This window comes from Oryza brachyantha, chromosome 9, assembly GCF_000231095.2.
Source record: "Oryza brachyantha chromosome 9, ObraRS2, whole genome shotgun sequence".
NCBI classification, from domain to species: Eukaryota; Viridiplantae; Streptophyta; class Magnoliopsida; order Poales; family Poaceae; genus Oryza; species Oryza brachyantha.
Genome location: NC_023171.2, coordinates 11,591,499 through 11,607,540, shown reverse-complemented (window position 1 = coordinate 11,607,540; position 16,042 = coordinate 11,591,499). Strand labels below are relative to the sequence as shown.

General features: G+C 47.2%; 1 protein-coding gene across 2 annotated transcripts; it reads right to left on the bottom strand.

Annotated features, from left to right (window-relative positions):
* Positions 1–2,667: 2,667 nt before the first annotated feature.
* Positions 2,668–9,768, bottom strand: LOC102718301 (transcription factor BIM2). 2 transcript variants are annotated; one of them, XM_040527454.1, is made up of 13 exons: positions 9,568–9,768; positions 9,301–9,411; positions 9,107–9,184; positions 8,514–8,747; positions 7,629–7,841; positions 5,209–5,335; positions 4,678–4,747; positions 4,495–4,590; positions 4,361–4,399; positions 4,056–4,266; positions 3,810–3,951; positions 3,582–3,714; positions 2,668–3,229 (listed from the first exon to the last, which is right to left on the bottom strand). In XM_040527454.1, exons 1-13 carry the CDS (start codon positions 9,578–9,580, stop codon positions 3,113–3,115), a joined length of 1,584 nt encoding a protein of 527 aa, XP_040383388.1. In that variant the 5' UTR covers positions 9,581–9,768; the 3' UTR covers positions 2,668–3,112. The 2 variants fall into 2 exon arrangements, with proteins under 2 accessions (XP_040383388.1, XP_040383389.1); XM_040527455.1 differs by lacking the exon at positions 9,107–9,184.
* Positions 9,769–16,042: the final 6,274 nt, after the last annotated feature.

Here is a 16,042-nt window from a genome sequence, read left to right as displayed (position 1 = left end):
TGAGGAGGGGATTTATGAGCAAACTCGCACCTTACAAGAAAATAATTCTGAGCAGTAAATCGTCACTTAAAATCCATTTATCACCGGAACTCTCCCCATTGTAGTCTCTACTTTCAAACAAGTGACCGTGAGTACAATGAAACTCTCGTTGATCAACCCCCTCCTCTAAACTCCTATTATCTTCCCCAAAAAAAATGTCAAACGAGTCGTATGAGTATTATAACCTTGTACGTTCCATCTTGACCAGTTTTACAGTTTTAGATAGAGTAGGTACACAGAACAAACATTCCAAGAAACTTTCACGTGCTACAACACCTCCCAAGTCGCCATTGTCTCGTCGAAGCTACGCAGGAGAAAAGAAGCAACTCCTGCTTCGAGTTAAAGCCACTCCTTCACAAGCAAACTGCACGAGGCGAGCCCAGGACGAACAGAGGACCGAGCGGTGCTCGGCTCGTTAGCCGCGCGGGCGCGCGCAAGCTAACCCGTCGCGAGTTTCGATCCCTCGAATTGTAACTCGTGCGTCTCACTCGGAGGTTTTTCCTCTCACACGCGTGTGCACCTTAAAATTCTAAACATGTAGTAAAGACACGTACGTGTGTACGTATTCTAAGCGTATGGTAAAGACGAGCACGTGTGTATACACGTGCGTTGTGTTGTGCACGTCCTAAGTTTTACTCTTAAAAGAAAAAAAGGCCAGGACGAACAAAGCTCGCAAGTTGCACGCCGTGCATGTGCCGTTGCTACGGCCGTGATCCGTGTGGCGTTCGTGCAACGACCAACGACCGACCCTCGCATGCAACCAACTGGCCACTGGGCTGGGCTGCTGATGCTACCAAAGTGAGAAATTTTTTTTATTTTTTAAAAACCAAATAAATCTGCACAAAAGCTGTTAACTATATTAAAAAAAGAACCAAGTAAAATCAGGGTTACATGAAAAATGAGAAAATGACATCATGCGTGACGTTCCTTGAGGCGTATCGCATCATATTGGTAACAACTTATATGCTAAAATTTAAAGTTTAGAATTTAATTTTAAAATATTATTTAAAAAATTATCGTGGTTTATCTTACGGTATTTATTTTTTAGAAAGGTAGAAACAAGTAATCAAAAGCTTTACCAATAAATTATCTTTTAATTTATAACACTTGTTTTGCTTTACTTATTACAAGAGAAGTGATGGACGGAAAGATTGGTGCTTGACCGGTGAGTGCGCGTGCGGTGCCCACCTCCGTGCTCGTGCGAATCCTCACGATCGCGACGTGATTGGCACGCGTACGAGAGCATCGGCATCAGCATCAGCGGCGGCAGTCACCGGGTTTCCAAGACTCGAGTTCTGGACCTTCCCAAGACTTCAATTTCTTTGAGTTTGATCTTTATTTACACTTTGCTAGCATTTGGATTTTTCTTTTAAACATGTCAATTCCAGAGAGAACCCATGAGCTATGTCACTGCCGTGGTGGCGCGCTTTGGAAGGGATAAGAAGGTAGACCAGCTCAGCCTTTTGGTACGTACCAAGGCCTCCTTTTGAATATCACATCATAATCTTTGCTTTAACACTAGCTTCATGTTCCCCACAAAGATTAATCCAGATAGATGTCACCATGCTGTTTTTTTTTTCTTTTGGAGATGGGAGATAGCATGCTCAGTTGCTCACATGTTAATGGCCTTTTGAATCACATGAATGCAAAAACGGAGGAATAGAAAAAAACATAAGATTCTGACGTAAACGTAGGTGTAAAACAGATGATTGCAAAACACAAGAAAAACGTAAGAATAACCGTTTGATTAGACCAAAAGAAAAACACAAGAATTTGAGGAGAGATATAGACTTAAAGGATTTTTTTCCATGAGGTTCAACCTCTTGTTAGGCCTTATTCGGTTCATAAGATTTTCAAACCATAAAAATAGTAAAAATATAGGAATATTGTAGGAATGCACATGCAAAACAAATGATTGAAACATAGGAATTTTTCCTTCAATGAGCTACATAAAGAGGATGGAGTGGATGCTCTTATTCCTATGGAATTAGTACATTTTGGAGGATTTGTACAGGATTTCTATGAGAATTTTTCCTTTGAATCATGTGAAAGGAATGTATGAACAATGTTTATTCCAAAGGAATATATATTTCTTATGGTTTTCCTTCTAAATGAATAGGCCCTTAAATTTCCTCCTAAACTTGTATATTAAGATGCATTCCATAGAAATTTTATAGGATTCATTCTTTTGATTCAAAGGACTTTATAGGAAAAATTCCTGTAGGAATAAAATCCTCTGAAAATCCTATGAAATTCATTTGAATCAAAGGGGCCCTAAGTTTGTCTAATCTATCAGTAGTTTGAAAATCCTATGAAATTCATTTGAATCAAAGGGGCACTAAGTTTGTCTAATCCATCAGTAGTTCAGTACCAGCCAGCAACCAATAATGGTTTCAAACCTTCTGTAAGCTGGACAGTGGAAACTTCCAGCCACATCTTTTTACTTCTTACTTCTGTTCATGCTTATAATTGCTTATGCCTATAAGCTAATATTTAAATTTCAACCTTACATTTAAAGTATTTTAGGTTTTTTTATGATAGTTTATTTTTAACATTGGCTTTTAAATCATTACTAACACATATATCATTTCCAAATATATCATTTGTTTTTTCTCAGAAAAAACTAAATAATCACTTACTTCACTTGGCTGCATAAATTGGTGAGATAAACAAACCGGCCATGATGTCCACTGATAAGGAATGTGCAACGAAGCACTAGATAGAAATCTAGAGTACTTCAGCGAATTACTTTCACATAGCTAACAGGTGCAGCTGGGGTAGTTATCATACAGGTTACAAAGTACTAGGACTGACTGTCTTGTCAGTGGGGGAGCTTCTCATAGGAATGGAAGCCTGTGTACAAGAGCAGCTTCACAATCCACAATGAGAATCCTTTCTTTGGTCTTGTTTTAAACAGGATGGCCAGGTGATTGAATGAAAGAATTACACCAAGATCTGCCTTGTCCAACGTAATGCCGTCACTACTAACATAATATACATCCAATTGTGGAATGCCCTGGTTGGTAGGGAGGAAAGAATGATTGTCTGGAGGATGCAACAAAGCGAGAACTGCTCAGCTGTTGCCTGATTTATGTCGCTTTGTCGAGTGTGGAAGTTCTTCGGCACCACCCCCCAACATCGTCAGCTGATGACCCATGTTTTCATTGTTCGATGATGGATTGGGGAGCTCCTGCATAGATGTAAATAAGCATCAAATCTGAAATGTGTCAGGGTGGATGGGGTGGGTTGGAGGATGCAAAATGTCCACATGTCAGATGAATTTCTGAGGATCACCTATATGCTCTTTAAGGGGGGCTGTGTGTGTGCATGTATGAATTACTGATCTAAGATGGGAGACAGAGTTTTGAGTTCATGCAAATATGTTTAATAAACAATGCACATGCACTAAGCTAATGCCATGCAGTAAATTTTGTTGTGCGATTCATCACAAACTAGCAATACAAAGGATTTGAGACTACTTAGGTTTTGCGGACAGGCTGTCCTTAAAACGAATCTCTAGCATATCGGTATCTTTGGCGCACCTTAGAACTTGATGATCCGTCACCACCAGGTCGCTTAACAGCCCGCTTGCCAAGATTGATCTGCACAGAAAGGCTGGCTTGGGACAAATCAACACCTGAGCTTTCCAGGGCATGAGTCAGCGTACCAAGTAGCCTGTTGTAAGTCAACAAAAAGCAAACCTGTGCATCAATGCATTTTTCCGGGCAAGGGTAACACAATAACAATGAGTTAAATTCTTAAAGACATACTGTTGGGAGTATTGGGTTGACAAGCTTATTGTTCCTTCATCAATCGCCAACTGTTGATTATTTAAAATTTCACTGTTCATGGCACAGTCATCCACACCAGACGGACTAGCCCATTGGGTTTGGACTTGGGATGTAACATTATCTGCATTTAAAGAATTATTTGTTCATGAATAATCCGTACTTCCGGTCTCAGAAAAGTAACAGGCACAATTACTGTAAAAATCAATTGTTGATTATCAATCATACTGGTAATGTTTGTTGGAGTCTCTGCTGATCTGTAGGACACACTAGCTGTATGATCAGTTTCCAACTGCTCTTGGGCCCCTGAGGCAGCTGCCGATGTCACCATGGTGTGGTTATCATCAGGTTTGCCAGTGAAATTAAATCCAGAAGAGGACCCATTCCTGATGAACTGTGAAGGGTCAGGCAAATCATCTCCAGGGGTCTGACCTTTACTCTGTAGCATAAGAGCAGATGGAAGATGCTGGTTAGAATTCAAATCTAACAATGAAATAGTTGGAACAAGGGCATTACCGTTAACATTAACTTACCTGTGAATTTTTCCAGAACGATCTAAAATATATGTTTGACTGCAAACATAAAACTGTGTTTGAGACCCAGATGGCCAAAATTGACATCACAAAAATGCTAATCATGCAATGCTCGCTTAGAGGATAGTAATTACCCATGGAAGTATCTTTGCATTTTCTTGGTTCCATTCAGGGGCTGAAGTTTCATACTTCTGTACTTTCTCTTGCAAAAAGCGTATGTATTCAATAACCTGCATCAGAGAGGTCATTAAATAATAACCAAGGGAATTAACTAGGAGCAAGTAGTTGGATCAAATAGGACACTGATAAGAGCATACCTCTAAGAGAAATGTTGCTTTGTCTCTCTTTTGATCGCTATGAGGTAAAAGCTCCCTAAGTATCTGAAACCTGTAGAAATGATGCAGAGTGAAGGAAAGAGTTAGTTATGAAGCAATCAATTGTTTTACATCATATAAGTAACTAATCCCATTGGAAAATATACCTACTATCTGTCAAAAAATATATTTGTTAGCTTTACAAGCATAACCTTTATGATCCCTAAATTCATGTGTTTGATGCCTGCATATGGCTACCATTGTTTATCACAGAAAAAAATGACAGCTTACTCATAAAACTAGAGCTAAAGAGACATCACACAGACAATATTTCCCCATCTGTCTACAGAAGGGAAGTCTGGCCAGTTACATGTATAAATGTTATGTTAGATAATGCAGCCACTGGAAGTGGTAGAAAATCATAGTAACTTAATATGCACCTACTAGTTCAACTAATACTTGCATAGTACGCTTTCATTTTCCAGTTAGTCATTGCTATGGCTCAGAAACTCTGGATACAGGAAACCTCCTTACCTGTCATTGATCTTGCTGCGCCGGCGCTGCTCGGTAGCAGAGTGCTTCGAACGTGGTGTGTTGGGCCGCTGATCGGTACCACTTCCACTGCAGCTCCCACCCTTCCCATCCACCCTCACTGTTAAATCTGCTCATAAAAAAATCTATTAGTACAAAATAAGGTGAGGGGAATGTTCCATAGATTATTGTACTCAATATGGATAGGCTGAACCGGTATATAAATAATATTGAATTTGTTTTTCGTTGGTTCAGATGCTTTGTGGTGAAATATATTATGGTTGCACTATCATAATAAGATACAAACGACCAGAATGAATGCTGATGCTCAGATGATAAAGAATGGCAGTATACAGCCAATTTTACATGGCTAGTGAAAGGTACTCGACAACTTTCACCCTCCAACTCCGGTTGGAGTTGGAGAAAGAAGGCACAGCAAGGCAAATATCTCGGCAGCCCTCGGGTGTGAGTGATCCCAAGCATGGAACGAGTGCATTTCTCCATCAACCTCAATAGAGCTGCACCCTGTTGCCTTGGTGACACCCTTCTCTCTCATGGTGACCCTCATACCAGCAACTTGGTTCCACATCCCTGCAGATGCATACATGTTTGCAAGCTGAACATAGTGCCCTGCATTGGACTGCTCCAGCTCAAAAATGTGCTGTGCCGCACATTCAGCCATGGCCATGTTTGAGTGCCCATGCATCTTGCAACCATGGAGTAAAGCACCCCAGACAGTCATCTCTGGTTTGATGGGCATATTCAGTATAAACTTGTAGGCTCTATCAAGCTGGCCAGCACGAGAGAGCAGGTCTACCACACAAGCGTAATGCTGGTGCTGGGGCTCAATTCCATAGTCAGGTTTCATAGAGTGGAAGTAGCTCCACCCTTTCTCAACTGCACCTGCATGGTTGCATGCTGATAGGAGCCCAAGGAATGTCACGCCATTTGGTCTCACACCATCACTCATCATGTCCTCGAATAGAGTGCAAGCCTCATTGATAAGGCCTTGCACCCCATAACCCGCAATCAGAGCACTCCAGACTACCACGTCACGATCATCCACATGCATCCGTTCAAAGACTGCACGGGCATGAGCAATGCTCCCTGATTTGGAATACATGTCAATCAACGCTGTGTTGACAAGCACATCCTCCTTGTACTCACTGCGGCATACATAATCCTCCATCCATGCCGCAAGCTCAGTTGAGCCAAGCTGAGCACAAGCAAATATTACCGACCGCATAGTGATAGAATCAGGAACCACGTTCCTTGCAACCATCTGCATATGCTTGAATAAATGCACCGCCTCACTGGCAAATCCATTCTTGGAGTAACCTGATATCATGGCATTCCACAGGATCACATTCACCTGATGGGGTGGGACTATGTCAAAAAGTGCCCTTGCGGGCACTAAACACCCAAAGCTGGCATACATGGCTGTCAATGTGATCAATACATCTTGTTCGTCATGGAAACCACCTTTGACTACTAAGGAATGAGCTGACTCAGCACCTGGCAGGTCATAAAGCTCCATGAATGCCTTGACAATGGTCACTAGCACCACAAAGTCAGGGCGTATGGCACCGCGCATCATCATTGCAAACTGCTGTAGACCTTGCAACGGGCTGCCATTTTGCACGAGTCCTGAGATTAGTGATGTCCAAGAGACAACATCCCGGTCACGCATTCCCTCAAACACAAGACATGCGCGCTGGGCATCTCCGCATGTGAAGTACATTGCGATAAGTGTGTTATGCAGGAACCTAACGTCCCCTGCGTGGGCGGTGAGGCGCAGCGCGTGGGCATGCGCGGCGCGGCCACGGACAGACCTGAGCACGTCCCCGATTGCCGGAGCAGGCGGGAGAAACGATGGGTGGTGCGTGCGAAGGGCGACATAGTGGCGGAGCGCGAGGGAAGGCAGGCGCAGTCGGGACGCGAGGCGGGCTGACGCGTGGAGGAGGTGCGGGGACGGGCGCGGGATTTGGTCGAGCAGGTGGCGGGCGAGGGGGCGCAGGCACGGCGTCGCGCGCACGCGGCAGGCGGCGCGGAGCAGGGCGAGCGCGAGCGACGGCGAGCAGCTGAGGCGGCCGGAGACCAGGAGGCGCGCATGCAGCTGGTGGATGTGGGATGGCTGCGAGCACCGCGAATACATCTCCGTCTCCATGAGCGCATGGGGACTCCTACCTTCCCCCTTACCCTCCCTCCTCACCGCCAACTCTGCTACACAAACACTACCTCGTGAGTAACCAAGAACGGAGCTTTCTTTCTCAGTTTCTCACAAAAAAAAGGGGGCAAAAACAAGGGGGATACGATGCCAAGACACCGCAAGAATCGCGGTTGTCCACCATTGACGCACCCAGGAACCTCCCCAAGAACAAAATTTCCGGCGCAGCCGAGCGGAATTGAACGGAATTGGGTACCTTTCAGCGAGGACGAGACCTCACGCCGCGCGGCCAGCCCGTCGTCGTCGTCGAAGCCGGCACCGCCGCTGGATCTGGAGCCAGAGTCCATGAACCCGCCTCCCCCGACCCGCACCTTCCTCTCCTGCGCCTGCGTCTGCGGCTGCCTCGCCGCCGTGGCCACCTGCGCGACGCCGGCGAAGGGGAGCGTCCACTGGTGGTGGTGGTGGTGCCCTGCACAGTGGAGGAGTGCACACAATGACAAAGCGCTCGCCTTTAGCCATTTTTTCTGGCCGTTTCCCGCAACCAGAAAACAGCAGGAAAAAAGAACGTGGTGGCCCACGTGTCTGTGGAGCTGTGGAGCAGTGGCGCTCTGCTCGGAGCTGCGCGTGTGTGGCCGTAGCCGGCGGCCACCGGTGGGCCGGCGCCGGCGGCCGGGCACCTGGCGTTCACGTGGTGGTGTGGGACGCGTGAGCCAAGGACATGACTGACTAGACGAAGGCTCAGTTTGCACGGACAAGCATGGGCCCCAATTCCGGCCCAAAATTTCCCTTTCGGCCCACCTATGGAAGGCCCGGCCTGTCCCTGTGTCCCCCCTCCGCTTTCTCTCCTCGGTCTCACGCGCACGCACGCGCGCGCGAGGGCGCGACACACTGACACCGCGAAAGCGACGCCGCGGTAGGAGAGGGAGGGGAGATGCGCGCGCAGTCGCCGCACGCGTGGCCGCGCCGCGCGTGCCGTGCGCGTCAACGTCGGCGACCGGAAAAAAGGCAACACGACGCGACAGCGGCGTCCACTACGGCGCGGCGCGCGCACGCATGTCCCGCGCCCGGCGCGCCGCGCCCCCGGCGGCGCCGCTGGTTAAGTACGGAGCCGTGCGTTGTGTTTGTGTATACGACGACGTACCTAGCGCGGCGACCGGCGGCGCGGCCGCGGGCTGGCCCCAAAGGACGAACTGCGTCGTCGGCTCGGCCTTCACCACGGCAGCGGCGGCGACCGGCCGTGCGCCGGCCACGTGGCCGATGCTGAACGTGCCGATGCCGCCGGGCAACGCTTGCTGGTGGTGGTGGTGGTGGTGGCGGCTCGACGACGTCGGCTTCTCCAGCGGCTGCAGGAAGTCGTGCGTCCTCAGGAAGAAACCTGCGGCAATTCTCACACATCTCAGTACAAAGTTGCAACAAGAAGCTAGCGAGGGTATACAGTATACTAGAGCACTATAGTATTATACTCGTATTAGTGTACGTGGCAATAACGATCTAAGACTAAAAACTAGGGTTCTGACCGGCCTAATCATGATTAAGCCCGTGGGTTGGATGGTGGGGCCCGGCCAGATAGGATGGAAGGCCGTCGACGGCTCCTTGCGTCCAACCCACACGTGATCCTTTCGTTGCTTTTGGTTGTCGCTTCCCATCACGAACTTTGCACGAAATTTGATCCGCAACCATCACACGCGATAGCGCTAAACAAGTAATAATATTATTACTTGCTAATTAACTAACCAATGCTCTTGTGCTCCTCTGCCCTTCCTGACCTCGATTTGCCGGAGAAATTGCCGAATTCTGCAACCCCTCGCAGATCTACCAAACCAAACAAGCAACCGCTAGTTCGAAGCTCCAAGAACTGAGACGGGAGAGAGAGAGAGAGAGCAAAATTGCGAGGATGAAACAGGCAAAATTGAAGCTTTTTTCCGGACCTTGCGAAGGAGGCGACGGCTTGGCGTCGTGGAGCTGGAGAGACGACGAATCCTTGGCGGCGGCGGTGCACAGCGATAGGAAATCGTGCTCGTGCGTCGTCGCCTTGTTCCCTGCGTTCCGAGGAGCAAACACGACGACTCGCCATGGATTAGGCAACAACGCAGATAGCCATGGATGGATCCACCGCCAAAACAAAAGGACATACGGAGACATCGATCTCCTGGTGCATTCGATCGGCCTCGCGAGCTCGACCGGCAGCCACATACCTTGGATGCCCATAACTGTAGCTCGCCGATCACCCGCCCCGTCTCGCCGCCGCCGACTCGCCGCGATCGCTCGCCGGAGAAACCATGCCAAATTGGGCCAGAGAATTCTTCCGACGCACCCCTCTCCTCTTCCTCCTCTTCTCTCTGCACAAAAACAAACTAAGCTTTCCTCTGCTTCGCCTCCGCCTTCTCTACCAGCAGCGGCCCGCGAGCTACCGGCTCGTGCGAAGTGAAGCTTTATACGGCCCCGCGCGAGCGGCCAGCGACGGCGTCTACGTACGTGACGGCAGGCGCGGCGCGCACGTGCCGTGGTTACCCGCCGCGGGGCCACGCGCCGTACTGCGGCGTTCGGAGATTTCGCGGGGCTAATCCCGAGGCGGGATGATGCTAATAGGGGCGTGACGGGTCTGATTAAGACGTTAAGTACGCTTTGGACGTGTGTTTAGATGACGGTGTCACGTGACGGTTGGGCATGGGGCCCGCGTGTGGGGGTGGACCCGCGTGGCACATGAGGCCGGAAATTGCGGGCATCCCGTCGATGGAGACGGCGAGGTGAGGTGGTCATGTGCTCGAGATTCGGCCAGGCCACTCCTCCCCATTTCCACAATTTAATTTTTTTCTCCATCTCTCTATGATCTCAGGAAGAGAAAAAAACATGTTCAGAAAATGGAGTGCTAAATCATTCATGATTACGTTCGTGTATGCATGGATGTATCTGCGTATTTTTAATTCTTACGTTCTACGGAGTAGTAGTAGTAATTTACTACTGCGCGGAAAAGTTTTTCTTGAATAATTGCGCGGAAAAGTCACATGAGATACATACGTCGATGTGAAGAACACGTATACTTGACAGCTGTACAGTATAAAAGGGCATGAACGAGCAAACTAAAATAGACATAGAATTTGCTTAGAGCAGGTATAATAAAAGATTGTAAGCCAGCTATAAATATATTTTAAAGAGATAAGAGTAGAGAAGAGAGTAGGCTACTAATTTATAGCTAGCTACAACACGGATTCTAAAACATCATGTATGTATGATCTGCGGAATCATGTATTAATGTTTTATATATAACTATTGTATGAATTAACAATTAGATTGAATATTGATGAATTTCTCTCCGTATATACATTTTGCCGCCGGCCGCGTGAGTATCAGGAAAGGAACATTTTTCGCCTTGCGCTTTTCGCTTTCCCCCGAGCGACCGTGTAGCGAAGACACGACCACGCACCTCCTTGTGGCTCGCAGCTCTGCAACCGCACCCACTTGGTTTCTACTCCGCTTTCTATCCTGTCACCGCGGTAAAAAAAGGAAAGGAAAAACGCCGACGCATCAATCTCCAACACACGAAGGCCGCTTCACGTGGAACATACAGACCTTGCTGCAGTAAACCTACAGGGAATGTGGCGTTTTTACTGATCGGCGCCACACATGGTAAAAACTAAAAACAAGGACCATGTAATGCATGCATGCATGCATGCGCACCCACGATTCCTGCCAAAATTAACCGCACGTGGCCGGTCAGCCAGCCTTCGCATCCTGGCTGCTGCTCTCTGCACGGGCGCAAGCGAAGAACCCACAGCGGTTGGAGGCTTGGAGCAAAGCTGTCTTAGCTTAGCTAACCCGGGTGATTACGACGTCGGGAGGAGCGAGCGGACGATGCGGACGACGATGCGATCCGCCGCGGCGCGCGTGGTGGAGATGTGGCCGTGGTGTCGGGCCATTCGCGTGCGTGCGTGCGTGGATGGATGGAACGGGCGTGGGCGGGGCGTGGTGGGGACGTGGGGCTCCGATTTGGCGTGTGGCCACGGTGCCGCCAGCCGCCCAGCTGCCGCCTTGCACGCGCACTGAGCTGCCGCTACTCCGTTAGTCTGGCTCGCGATCGAGGTGTAGTTGTAGGATAGTAGTACTAGTACAGTAGCATAGCTAGCAAGCCGGCCGCGTTGCAAGTTGCGAGGCGTGGGGAGCACGGCCGGACGGGTCATATCGAGGACGCGTACGTACTCCTACGTGCATCCGCGCAGCTAGCGCACGCGCGTGCGTGGCGTGCCTCTGGGCCGGGAGGGCGAAAAAAGGCGGATCTGCGAGGGGTCAGGGTCTCAGGGAGGCAGGCAGGGGCCAGGCGTCGTGTCTCGCGTGCGTGCCACATGGGGGGCGTGCCGTACGTACGCGCTCCGGTTAACTTTTCAGGCCCGTTTGCGTCTGGGTTTATGCGGCGCCTACCATTACTGTGACAGTTTCGTTTGCATGTGTTCACAGGCTCATCTATGATTTGATCAGGTTGGCCAAGCAAGTACGGACTACGGAGTAGTGAGTACTACTAGTAGAGGCCGCACAAGTTTGTTTACCCTCTGATAATCCGATACGTACAGTTTGATGTGTCGCAATGCTAGCTCTCGTGCGGTAGTACTCGCTAGACATGTGTCGCCCAAAGGAAAGAACTGTGCCGAGCTACTGATGCACACCTACTGTGGTACACTATGCTGGGTCTTCTTTCGTTTGTCTGCCTACGGGACGGACCAGGGCCAAGCAAACGGTCAATTCTGCGGTTGCATGATCCTGTTCGCAAGGACGCCTAAAGTATGAGAAAAACATGTGCTACTTCCTGACTTCCTGTAGAGACGTAGCCACAATTCATGTCCTACACTCCTAGTACTCGTGCCCTCCAATTGATACAATACACGAAGAAAATGTCGTGCTAGTATATTCGATCCCTCCCTCCGGTTCGCGCACAGGGCCATAATGACGACGACTCGATCATCAAGAGTGTACGAACGATCAGCCGATCGATTTGCCGAATAATTACAGCGACGGGGACCCGTGCCTCCGCCCGTGCGCGTGTGCGGCGGGGGCCGTGGCCCGGGCGGATCACGAACGGCTAGCTAGCTCTACCCACAAGCAAAGAGGCGCCGCGCCGATAGATCGAACTGCACTGCACTGCGCTGCGCGCGCGTACGCATGGAGCGGCGCCGTGTCGACGACAGAGGGCGCCGCGCGCGTGGGGACGCAACGGATCACCGAACCGCGCTGCGGGGGGGCCGGGGGGCCCCTTCCTGCGCGCTGCTTGCTTCCCCTCTCGGCCCGGCGCGCGAGGAGGGAGAGGACCGCACCGGCCACCGCCTGAATCTATCTGCAAAAACCGGCCGGATCATATCGCTGGGAGGGCGCACGCACTGCACGCATGCATGCGCTCACGTGTGCTGCGCGCTGACACGGCCCCCGTGCACGTGCCAACAGTTGCGTTGCGTCACTTGCGTGCAGCGAGATCTGGATAACCGAGAGAGGCCATGCATGCGTCCGGTCTGCGGCTGGCCGGCCAAAAGACCCGAGTCATCGAGAGATTGATGATGATATGTACCGCACTGCATGCATGGCGATTGGGCGTACGATATACATGCCTTGCAGGTTTGCACGTCGTTGCACGGGACGCACGCGCGCGCGCGCGCGCTCTGGCACATCTCCCGTGTCACAGAGCAGATTGGGGAATATGCATGATGCACTCTGATAGTCTGATCCGTGAACTTGATCAGCAGCCGCGTGCATAATCAGACTCTTGTCCACGAGACCGCGAACCAGCAGTCCTCGTACTCGATATCGCACAACGACTCTCTGGAGCCATGGACGACCATAGGCGGGAAATACTCGGTAGTGGTGTCTTCAGCAGAATCAAGTCATTAACGAATTATCAGAGTAAGGCTAGTCGTGTACTGACTTGCGTTGCGTGTGTGTGCAGCTAATGGACTCATGCGTACAATACAAAATGTTCATTCCAGTTTGGATATCCTAACATACGAGCAAAGACTTTTCAGCCAAAAAATAATGAATACTAGAGGAGAAAACTATACTATCTGAATTTTTATAGCTATGCAATATTGTAAACAATAAAATTAACTACTATGAAGTTAAAATATACTTCATAATGATAAGATGAAAAACCTTTATATAGCTTTTTCTAAAAGAAATGTTTAGTAGTTAAGGGGGTGATGTTTTGGCTTTATCACATGGTAAAAAACCAAACGTTATATTTAGAAATGAAAATAATTTGTGAATAAAACTTTTATAAACGTATTATTAGCAACCTAAAAGCTAATGTTGAAAAATAAACTTTAACGAAGAACTCCGAATCAACTTTAAATTTAAGGTTAAAAATTTAAATTTTGCCAAGCATAATCGGAAGCGAAAAGATGGAGTACAGATATGCATACGGACGAAAGCTAATTAAAAACTGGTAATAAGCTCGAGAGAAAAAAAAACACCTAAAGACCACACGCCGCAAACGTCCATAGTGTGAAACAAACACACCAAACTGGTCGTTGTACTTTTTGGCTGCGTTGTCATGTCGGAATTTAGCGCAGTAATACTTATTAATTGGAACATCTCCGAACAGATCTCATAGTGTCATGATGCGTGCAGCATCCCACCATGTGTGCACCACTTTAATTCCCTCCCTGTTTTCTTTAGTCATTCAGAGTTTAACTAATGCCCCTTCGTGACTTTACATCACGATCGACCTAAACATTGGCACCACACACCTAGGCCTGTGTCCTCTAGTAGAGTCAGATAATCTTTGTGACTTTGTCAAGGTGAAGAGTGAAGACGTTTGATCCTAAGATGCATGTTAATTTTGCTCAGGGGTCATGTTGTTTTTTATTATTGATTATGGATTAACACCGATATATTTTTAAAAACCTTTAAACGGTGTGTATTTTATGTAAAAGTTTTTTCTATATATAAGTTTTTATATTAAATTATTAAAATGAAATCTTAACTTTGTACTCCTCTCATCCTTATTAATACAAGATACTATCTTCATTTCATAATAGCTTAAATTCATCAATTAATAAATTAATATAATATATATATATATATGTCTAGATTTATTAGTATCCATATAAATCTAAGCCAGACTAGAAAGTCTTCCACTGTGAAACGGAGGTTCCACTGTGAAACGGAGGGAGTAAGTCTCATGAGAAAAAAAAAGTAAATTATGAGTCATCCTTATTAATACTTATTAATAGAAGAAGTTCTTAAAGTGAGGCTGCTATCAACTTTCCATGCTAGTAGAACCGATAGAAAGCTGTATAGGTAACAGAGCGACAAAAGGGCTGCGAGATGTACGTGGAATGGGCAAAAGGGAAAGTGTGGCCAGATTATAGGCATTGCTGATAGGAATCATGGAGTCACATGACCCCTTCAAGGCTAACCAGAAAAACAAAAGGTGAGCCGATGAGACGTAGGACGCTCAGGCCACGCCTTACCCCTAAAGGCAGACAAAAACCAAGCATATACAAAGAGCACGCACCCACAGATCGATGGATCCACATCTATTCTGAAGTCTGAACGTAGCCACACCGGATCCCTCCTCTTGGCTACCTGGCTAATAACTACATGTTCTGTTACAAAATTAACAAAACTATGAATGAATGCAACACATTTTACTACGGTAAATTTGATTAGAACATCTGCACATAGAGAGTCACGAGATAATTTTCCGTTCTAAAACGTAACCATGAGCTGGGCAAAGATAGACGTGAATCATTGGAAAGAAATATTATTGGTTGAGAATAGAATATACGTGAGAAAGTTAAAATAAAAATTGGTGTGATTGATTGAAACTATAAGGTATGTGAATAAATAATTTTATTTTAAAATAAAAGGATAAGTGATAGAAGTAATTTTATTTTAAGACGAAAAATGTATGTTTCATCTAGATCTAGGCTTATTTATTTTAGAACAAAGCAAGTATCCGTGTAGGGCCTATTTGTTTTTGAAGGAAAGATAAAGTATCCAATTTATAAGAATTGGATTTCCTTAAAAATCATTTGGTCTATAAGAATAAAGCATAAGAAAATCTAAGAATTTTTTTCTTTCCTACAAATTGAAAAGAGAAAATATAGAAAAAAATCCATCCACTCAAATATCTAAAAAAAAAAAGCTATAAATTGATGTTAACATACATCATATTTTTCTACATTTTCTATTTTTATGGACTTAAATTTCTCCATACCGAATAAGCCCGTAGCCTGATTAACCCTCCCAGCGAAAGCACCACAGCCATTAAAGCGACCGATCGGTAGGAACGCAAACGATGATTTAGATATCTAAAGTACGAATAAAATGACAACATGACAGAGCGGAAGATTCCAAACGGATTAAAGAAGGAACAGGGCAAAACCCTCGTTTTTTTAACGGGTTATTTTTTTTTCCCAAGTGGGTTGGTGTAGACATTCCGGCCCTCTGCGCCAGTACGTGCCGGGCGGCCGGGCTTCCGTTTCTTTATGGGAAGATCGGCTTAGGGATCTGTAAAATAAACCGGGAACGAATTGATTAAACTATCCCTGCTTTTGGCCGGAGGGGATTAAGTGATTAACTATGGCAATCTCCTCTAATCTCGGCCACATCCGTTGCATGTGAGGGGGTAATTAGTGCGTCCACGTGTAGGCGCGCGAGTTGGCTTGGATGGGTCACACGACGCGC

Coding starts and splice junctions, on each gene's coding strand:
- LOC102718301 (XM_040527454.1), bottom strand. Junction 7,842..8,513: donor GCCGCCGGTCGCCGCGCTAG/GTACGTCGTCGT, acceptor TCCACTGTGCAG/GGCACCACCACCACCACCAG. Junction 4,748..5,208: donor CGCAGCAAGATCAATGACAG/GTAAGGAGGTTT, acceptor TCATTTCTACAG/GTTTCAGATACTTAGGGAGC.